General features: G+C 40.3%; 1 protein-coding gene across 3 annotated transcripts in view; it reads left to right on the top strand.

The window, feature by feature from the left end:
- The first annotated feature begins 81 nt into the window (after positions 1–81).
- Positions 82–9,862, top strand: part of uvssa (UV-stimulated scaffold protein A) — a 49,904-nt gene continuing 40,123 nt past the window's right edge. The window contains exons 1-6 of one of the 3 annotated variants that reach the window (XM_020502144.2): positions 82–99; positions 3,210–3,335; positions 3,438–3,768; positions 3,873–3,993; positions 4,138–4,521; positions 5,041–5,150. In XM_020502144.2, coding sequence (XP_020357733.1) covers positions 3,226–3,335; positions 3,438–3,768; positions 3,873–3,993; positions 4,138–4,521; positions 5,041–5,150 — 1,056 coding nt within the window. In that variant the 5' untranslated portion in view covers positions 82–99; positions 3,210–3,225. Of the gene's footprint in view, positions 100–2,813; positions 2,999–3,209; positions 3,336–3,437; positions 3,769–3,872; positions 3,994–4,137; positions 4,522–5,040; positions 5,151–9,862 lie in introns of those variants that run through there. The other 2 variants (XM_020502143.2, XM_020502142.2) reach the window with 2 other exon arrangements.

Here is a 9,862-nt window from a genome sequence, read left to right as displayed (position 1 = left end):
GTTTGGGGTTTGAGAAGTCAATGAGAGAAAGTGGAACATTCTTCCTTATTTGTCAATTTTCTCTCAATCTGAAGCAAAACCTAGATTCGAGCCAAAGTCGTAAGTAGTTGAACATTGTATTACTCCAACCACGTGAAAGTGACAAACTGACACGTTTTCATTTTCGTCAAATCAAGAATATCGAAGGAAGCTAACGTCGCCATCACATCGCATACAAGTGTGATCGGGGATATCTATTGGAAAAACAGTTTCTGCCTATCTTCATACCAAATAATTTGTATAACTAAACCAATGGGAACAAATTAGTCATAGAACAGAACAAGCAAGGTTGCCAGAGCCAAGCACGAGCTAGCGAGATCCTATTGGCGCGTTTTAGCCTATATCTGAATATTTCCGTTAGGGAACGCCTCCTTTGTCAAGGGCGCGTGTGCAATTCGCCTTTGTACTCCTAAACTTTTGCAAAGGGTAGAGTCAACAAAACTTACTACCACATGTGGTAGTGAGTGTAAACGCGAAGCCGATGCTTCACATTTATACTTCCGGTCAAATATCTGTCTCATTGTTCAATCTGTGTTCATACGTACTGTATTTGGGTGTGTCCTTCTTTTCTTCAATGATATTTTGTGGCGGATGGCATCCAATATGTTGCATTTTACCGCCACCAACTGGACTGGTGTATAAATCCATTATACTTTGTGACACAAAATGAGGAAGAAATGTACCCTACCCTTATTAAAAATCACCACCCTATTCCACTAATATTAACCCGTTATGGTCCTACACCAGGCAAACGGACACCACCACTCAACACACCCTGTAACTTCTGAAGTCAGAACTCCAGTCATTCCAATAAAAGTTATAAGATGATCTTCAAGAATAGGATTTGAGAATATGGAAGTATAGATTAGCCAAATTGTTTTACCTGAGCATGACCCCAAAACTACGGACTTATTAGCCAGCCCTACTCTGTTGTTTATGATTTTGTTGTCATAGACGACTGATTGGGCTCATTGATTCAAGTTGAAAAATCTATGCTGCGCTCATGGAATGGCATGTTTTGAGCACTACTGAAAAGTGCTATTTACATGTGTAAAATGAATGCCATATGCTACATTTGCTAGAGGCCTATTGTTTACCTAGAAGGACTGACCATCCATGATATCAGCATGATCATTTTAACCATGTTGTGAGGCTATACAGTGTTTATTACACTGTATAGTGTACATGCTTATATTTTGGGTTCTGGGAGTGTGACAGTTGAACTCAACTCATGAGGCATTTATAAGTTACATTCTTCAAGAATCAATGGATATATATATATATATATAATGTATACGTCCAAATATGGATGTAGCAACTACAGATTGTCCCTTTAAGTAAATCAAAAGTGTGCAAGTTTGAGCATGTGTCCATTAGGCCAATGGATTTTTTTTTTTTTTATCAGCATCAATTCAATAGGCTTGGGTCCACATTATTCAGCTGATGAAGAGGGCTTTTTAAAAAACAAAACAATGATTGATAGGCAGCTTAAACTTCTTGAAATGAACCATTGTTGGGTTCAAATACACATTTAGATTTGTGAACAGCCATCCACAACAACCACAATCTGTAAGGCGCTAATTGCTAAATGAGAGAGCAGCAGTGTGATTCGTATAAATTCGCTAAGTAGATATCAATAATAAGCAGTGGTGTAATGTACTTAAAAATACTTTAAAGTACTACTTAAGTAGTTTAGGAGGATATCTGTACTTTACTATTTATATTTTTGGAAACTTTTACTTCACTACATTCCTAAATAAAACTATGTACTTTCCACTCCATACATTTCCCTGACACCCAAAAGTACTCGTTACATTTTGACAGGAAAATGGTCCAATTCACACACTTATCAAGAGAACATCCCTGCTCATCCCTACTGCCTCTGATCTGGCGAACTCACTAAACACAAATGCTTTGTTTGTAAATTATGTTGGAATGTGCCCCTGGCTATCCGTAAATAAAATAAAAACAAGAAAATTGTTCCATCTGGCTTGTTTATGATAAGGAAGTTTAAATGATTTATACTTTTACTTTTGATACTTAAGTACATTTAAAACCAAATACTTTTAGACTTTTACAAAATTAGTATTTTACTGGGTGCACTTTTACTTGAGTCATTTTCTATTAAGGTATCTTTACTTTTACTCAAGTATGACAATTGAGTACTTTTCCCACCACTAATAATTTGTGATATCCGTATCGCCGAAGACTACACCACTGCTGTCATCCTTACCTCCAAACGTTTATTCAAATTTGATCGTCTTTGGAAGCCGACAGAAGTCGCAACATTGGAAGACCTAGCTAGGACTGTAGCCTACAAAAGCCTTATTGCTGCTCTTTTCCCGCGATCCATCAAATACATTTGGTGTGTCTGACTTGTGGTCAGACTCGCTCAGGTGGAACAAACTTAAATTTGCGCCCTTTTTCAATGTTGATTTGAATGTAATTGAGAAAACAAAGAAGTTTCAAAGATTGTTTTTCGCAAACATCCTCTCTGAATTTAAAAGTAATCCTCGAAGTAATGATCTAGTTTTTCAAAAGCATCTAATCTGATAACAATGTTTTTGCTCCACGTTCCATTACGTTCCATTCATGCAGTACAGTTGATAACCATTGTTATGAACGCTAAAACAACCTGAAGCATCTATCATAGGGATCCTCTCGGGATATTGTGTCCTACTGAAGGCGCAAAAAATTCCTGACCGGAAGTCACTGTGTTTTGTTTGAAGCAGCTGATTGGCTAGGGCTGGGCGACGCATGCTCAGCATGACAGGCATTCAGGAGGAACTAGCTAGCTGTCTTTGCTACAGACCTTGCTACAGTAGCTCGGAGACCAGATACTTTAGCAGCCAGCAATGTCTTTCATAAGCTCACAATTATGAATTATGATTAAATACGACTGTCGTGAATTCGTCATAAAATATTTTGAAAGGAAATCTATGTGGACGTACTGGAGTTAGTATGTGTCTCGCTCGTGAAGTAGTCTTTGTCTACGTATTTGCCAGCTAGCATATAGCTAGTTTGTTTTATCTAGTCTCTTTAAATGCCATTAGCTACCACTTTAATTCAAGTATATCCAGGGGTGTCACCGTTGGCTTTGTTAGCTACATTGCTTTTTACATTTGTGCTAATTTGCATACAACCGTTACTATTCGTGGTTTATTTCCCAGCACTAAAGGTAAAAGGATGGACCACGCACAACGAGATAAGTTGTCAGAGCTCGTGGAAGAGTTGACCACATCTGGGGAACCACAACTAAATCCAAATAAACTGAAGGAAGTGAAAAAGATATGCAAGTAGGACGTTCTTTCCTATAGCTAATTTACTTATTCTGCTTCAGCTTTACATAAAAATGAGTACAATTTTAATTCTGTCAAACACAACTGCTCCTCTAACAGAGTTTCCAACGACTACATTGAGCACTTCTACCACCTGACCATGACGCAGCTGGCCCAGGATCATGCCGAGATCCGCCTGTCAGCCTTCCAGATGGTCAGTGAACTCTTCACCCGCTCACACCACTTCAGGGTCCTGCTGGTGGACAACTTCCAGGAGTTTCTGGACCTGACAGTGGAGACGGACTCAGATGAGCCTCTGCCACCACCCAAAGAGGTGGCCCGAAAGCTGAAGACCATTGCCATCAAAACTGTGCAAGAATGGCAGGCCACTTATGGAGAAGCCTATAAGAAACTGGCCTTGGGGTACCACTTTCTCAAGCAGGTTAAAAAGGTAAGAAGGATGATTACCCGTATAATATCATTTTAAAGGTCACAGTAAAACAAGTAAATTAAGTGCTGTTTTGCAATAATCTTGTTTGTTTGTGTTCCTTTCAGGTGGACTTTCATGATGTTCAGGCCAGAACACTAGCTGAGAGGAAACGAGAGGAGGAGAGACAGAAAAGACTGGAGAGGATTTATAAAGACAAAGTTGAAAAGGCCACCAAGGAAATGGAAGGTGCACACCGTACATATTATTACTATTGTTTTTATTATCATTATAATAATTATATTGTATCACTTCCTTTATACACCAGGTTCAGGGTTTTCATGCACTAGTTAATGTATAACTTTTCTATGTGTTGTTGTTGCTTCTTCTCAGATGCCTCAGAAGAGATTGAAGAGTGTCTTACAGAGATAAACAACTGCATAAAGTTGCTTCTGCCTGCAGAGTTTGACCTCAGTGACCTAGATACCTTAACTCCAGCCAATAATTCAACCGTTTCTGTCTCTTCTGTGCCTAATGAGAAGGCTAGCACCTCCAGTGACCTAGACGAACAGCCCTGTTGTAGTAAAGACCTGGAGCTCCAGAGGGAACCCAAGAATCCAGAGACAAGTACAGCAACGAAAACCAATGAGGAGAAGGAGGAAGAGGATCCTAGTGATGAAGACAGCGATATAGAGGATGTTCTGGTAGAAGATGCATTCATACGCAACACAGGACTCATATCTCACAAATACAGCCTGGACCTGAACCTCTCCACAGGTGAGTAGTCACTCACACAGGACAGTTACATCTATAGGAACCCACGTAACCTTTAACCTCTCCACAGGTGAGTAGTCACTCACACAGGACAGTTACATCTATAGGAACCCACGTAACCTTTAACCTCTCCACAGGTGAGTAGTCACTCACACAGGACAGTTACATCTATAGGAACCCACGTAACCTTTAACCTCTCCACAGGTGAGTAGTCACTCACACAGGACAGTTACATCTATAGGAACCCACGTAACCTTTAACCTCTCCACAGGTGAGTAGTCACTCACACAGGACAGTTACATCTATAGGAACCCACGTAACCTTTAACCTCTCCACAGGTGAGTAGTCACTCACACAGGACAGTTAGACCTATAGGAACCCACGTAACCTTTAACATAATTCTCGAAAGAGTTATAATCAACACTTCCAAAAGACCACGCTGAATAAGAAGTGCTGTTTTTTTTAAATGTGCCAGACAGGGAAGGAATGTAACCTTTCAGTAGTTTTCCTCAATCCCCACAGATTTAAAGCTAAAGGAGACAGAGGAAAATGAAGCAGTGGTGAACACCATGAAGGACCTGCACAAACTGCTCAGCACTAAACACCTGCCTGTCGTCCAGTACTGGGTTCAGGTAGGGCTTCAAATTCAACTGATTTTCAAAAACAGTTGCCTGTGCCCATCATTCAAATCAAATTGTATTTGTCACATGCTTAGTAAACAACAGGTGTAGACTAACAGTGAAATGCTTACTTAAGAATCCGGGTTCGATCCCAGGCAGTTTCTCAGCCGGCCGCAACTGGGAGACCCATGAGGTGGCGCACAATTGGCCCAGCGTCGTCCAGGTTAGGGGAGGGTTTGGCTACTCTGGGATATACTTGTCCTATCGCGGTCTAGCGGCTCCTTGTGGCGGGCCGGGCGCATGCACGCTGACACAGTCGCCAGGTGTACAGTGTTTCCTCCGACACATTGGTGCGGCTGGCTTCCGGGTTAAGTGAGCAGTGTGTCAAGAAACATTGCGTATTGGCAGGGTCGTGTTTCGGGGGATGCATGGTTCTCGACCTTCGTCTCTCCTGAGTACGTACGGGAGTTGCAGCGATGGGACAAGACTATAACTACCAATTGGATATCACGGAATTGGGTAAAAAAAGGGCAATAAAAATAATCATAGTCACACGAGGAATAAATACCCAGTGAATAACAATACAGAGTAAAACTAACATGGCTATATACAAGGAGTACCAGGTAGTAACATGGCTATATACAAGGAGTACTAGGTAGTAACATGGCTATATACAAGGAGTACCAGGTAGTAACATGGCTATATACAAGGAGTAGTAGGTAGTAACATGGCTATATACAAGGAGTACCAGGTAGTAACATGGCTATATACAAGGAGTACCAGGTAGTAACATGGCTATATACAAGGAGTACTCGGTAGTAACATGGCAATATACAAGGAATACTAGGTAGTAACATGGCTATATACAACGAGTACTAGGTAGTAACATGGCTATACACAACGAGTACTAGGTAGTAACATGGCTATATAAAAGGAGTACCAGTTAGTAACATGGCTATATACAGGAAGAACTAGGTAGTAACTTTGCTATATACAATGAGTACCAGGTAGTAACATGGCTATACACAACGAGTACCAGGTAGTAACATGGCTATATACAAGGAGTACCAGGTAGTAACATGGCTATATACAAGGAGTACCAGGTAGTAACATGGCTATATACAAGGAGTACTCGGTAGTAACATGGCAATATACAAGGAATACTAGGTAGTAACATGGCTATATACAACGAGTACTAGGTAGTAACATGGCTATACACAACGAGTACTAGGTAGTAACATGGCTATATAAAAGGAGTACCAGGTAGTAACATGGCTATATACAGGAAGAACTAGGTAGTAACTTTGCTATATACAATGAGTACCAGGTAGTAACATGGCTATACACAACGAGTACCAGGTAGTAACATGGCTATATACAAGGAGTACCAGGTAGTAACATGGCTATATACAAGGAGTACCAGGTAGTAACATGGCTATATACAAGGAGTACTCGGTAGTAACATGGCAATATACAAGGAATACTAGGTAGTAACATGGCTATATACAACGAGTACTAGGTAGTAACATGGCTATACACAACGAGTACTAGGTAGTAACATGGCTATATAAAAGGAGTACCAGGTAGTAACATGGCTATATACCGGAAGAACTAGGTAGTAACTTTGCTATATACAATGAGTACCAGGTAGTAACATGGCTATACACAACGAGTACTAGGTAGTAACATGGCTATATAAAAGGAGTACCAGGTAGTAACATGGCTATATACAGGAAGAACTAGGTAGTAACATGGCTATATACAATGAGTACCAGGTAGTAATATGGCTATATACAGGGAGTACCAGGTATTAACATGGTTATATACAAGGATTACCAGGTAGGAACATGGCTATATACAAGGAGTTCTAGGTAGTAACATGGCTATATACAAGGAGTACCAGGTAGTAACATGGCTATATACAAGGAGTACTAGGTAGTAACATGGCTATATACAAGGAGTACCAGGTAGTAACATGGCTATATACAAGGAGTACCAGGTAGTAACATGGCTATATACAGGGAGTACTAGGTAGTAACATGGCTATATACAAGGAGTACCAGGTAGTAACATGGCTATATACAAGGAGTACCGGGTAGTAACATGGCTATATACAAGGAGTACCAGGTAGTAACATGGCTATATACAAGGAGTACCAGGTAGTAACATGGCTATAAACAAGGAGTACTAGGTAGTAACATGGCTATATACAGGGAGTACTAGGTAGTAACATGGCTATATACAAGGAGTACTAGGTAGTAACATGGCAATATACAAGGAATACTAGGTAGTAACATGGCTATATACAACGAGTACTAGGTAGTAACATGGCTATACACAACGAGTACTAGGTAGTAACATGGCTATATACAAGGAGTACTAGGTAGTAACATGGCTATATACAAGGAGTACCAGGTAGTAACATGGCTATATACAGGGAGTACTAGGTAGTAACATGGCTATATACAAGGAGTACCAGGTAGTAACATGGCTATATACAAGGAGTACCAGGTAGTAACATGGCTATATACAAGGAGTACCAGGTAGTAACATGGCTATATACAAGGAGTACTAGGTAGTAACATGGCTATATACAGGGAGTACCAGGTAGTAACATGGCTATATACAGGGAGTTCAAGGAAGTAACATGGATATATACAAGGAGTACTAGGTAGTAGCATGGCTATATACAAGGAGTACTAGGTAGTAACATGGCTATATACAAGGAGTACTAAGTAGTAACATGGCTATATACAAGGAGTACCAGGTAGTAACATGGCTATATACAGGAAGTACTAGGTAGTAACATGGCTATATACAAGGCGTACCAGGTAGTAACATGGCTATATACAGGGAGTTCAAGGGAGTAACACGGCTATATAAAGGGAGTACCGGGTAATAACTTGGCTATATACAGGGAGTACTAGGTAGTAACATGGCTATATACAAGGAGTACTAGGTAGTAACATGGCTATATACAAGGAGTACTAGGTAGTAACATGGCTATATACAAGGAGTACTAAGTAGTAACATGGCTATATACAAGGAGTACCAGGTAGTAACATGGCTATATACAGGAAGTACTAGGTAGTAACATGGCTATATACAAGGCGTACCAGGTAGTAACATGGCTATATACAGGGAGTACCAGGTAGTAACATGGCTATATACTGGGAGTACCAGGTAGTAACATGGCTATATACAAGGAGTACCAGGTAGGAACATGGCTATATACAAGGAGTACCGGGTAGTAACATGGCTATATACAAGGAGTACCGGGTAGTAACATGGCTATATACAGGGAGAACCGGGTAGTAACATGGCTATATACAAGGAGTACCGGGTAGTAACATGGCTATATACAAGGAGTACCGGGTAGTGACATGGCTATATACAAGGAGTACCGGGTAGTAACATGGCTATATACAAGGAGTACCGGGTAGTAACATTGCTATAAACAAGGAGTACCAGGTAGTAACATGGCTATATACAAGGAGTACCAGGTAGGAACATGGCTATATACAAGGAGTACCAGGTAGTAACATGGCTATATACAAGGAATACTAGGTAGTAACATGGCTATATACAACGAGTACTAGGTAGTAACATGGCTATACACAACGAGTACTAGGTAGTAACATGGCTATATAAAAGGAGTACCAGGTAGTAACATGGCTATATACAGGAAGAACTAGGTAGTAACTTTGCTATATACAATGAGTACCAGGTAGTAACATGGCTATACACAACGAGTACCAGGTAGTAACATGGCTATATACAAGGAGTACCAGGTAGTAACATGGCTATATACAAGGAGTACCAGGTAGTAACATGGCTATATACAAGGAGTACTCGGTACTAACATGGCAATATACAAGGAATACTAGGTAGTAACATGGCTATATACAACGAGTACTAGGTAGTAACATGGCTATACACAACGAGTACTAGGTAGTAACATGGCTATATAAAAGGAGTACCAGGTAGTAACATGGCTATATACAGGAAGAACTAGGTAGTAACTTTGCTATATACAATGAGTACCAGGTAGTAACATGGCTATACACAACGAGTACCAGGTAGTAACATGGCTATATACAAGGAGTACCAGGTAGTAACATGGCTATATACAAGGAGTACCAGGTAGTAACATGGCTATATACAAGGAGTACTCGGTAGTAACATGGCAATATACAAGGAATACTAGGTAGTAACATGGCTATATACCGGAAGAACTAGGTAGTAACTTTGCTATATACAATGAGTACCAGGTAGTAACATGGCTATACACAACGAGTACTAGGTAGTAACATGGCTATATAAAAGGAGTACCAGGTAGTAACATGGCTATATACAGGAAGAACTAGGTAGTAACATGGCTATATACAATGAGTACCAGGTAGTAATATGGCTATATACAGGGAGTACCAGGTATTAACATGGTTATATACAAGGATTACCAGGTAGGAACATGGCTATATACAAGGAGTTCTAGGTAGTAACATGGCTATATACAAGGAGTACCAGGTAGTAACATGGCTATATACAAGGAGTACTAGGTAGTAACATGGCTATATACAAGGAGTACTAGGTAGTAACATGGCTATATACAAGGAGTACCAGGTAGTAACATGGCTATATACAGGGAGTACTAGGTAGTAACATGGCTATATACAAGGAGTACCAGGTAGTAACATGGCTATATACAAGGAGTACCGGGTAGT

This window comes from Oncorhynchus kisutch, linkage group LG15 (genome assembly GCF_002021735.2).
Source record: "Oncorhynchus kisutch isolate 150728-3 linkage group LG15, Okis_V2, whole genome shotgun sequence".
Classification (NCBI taxonomy): Eukaryota; Metazoa; Chordata; class Actinopteri; order Salmoniformes; family Salmonidae; genus Oncorhynchus; species Oncorhynchus kisutch.
Note: the sequence above shows the minus strand (reverse complement) of the source record. Positions and strands in the feature narration are given on the sequence as shown.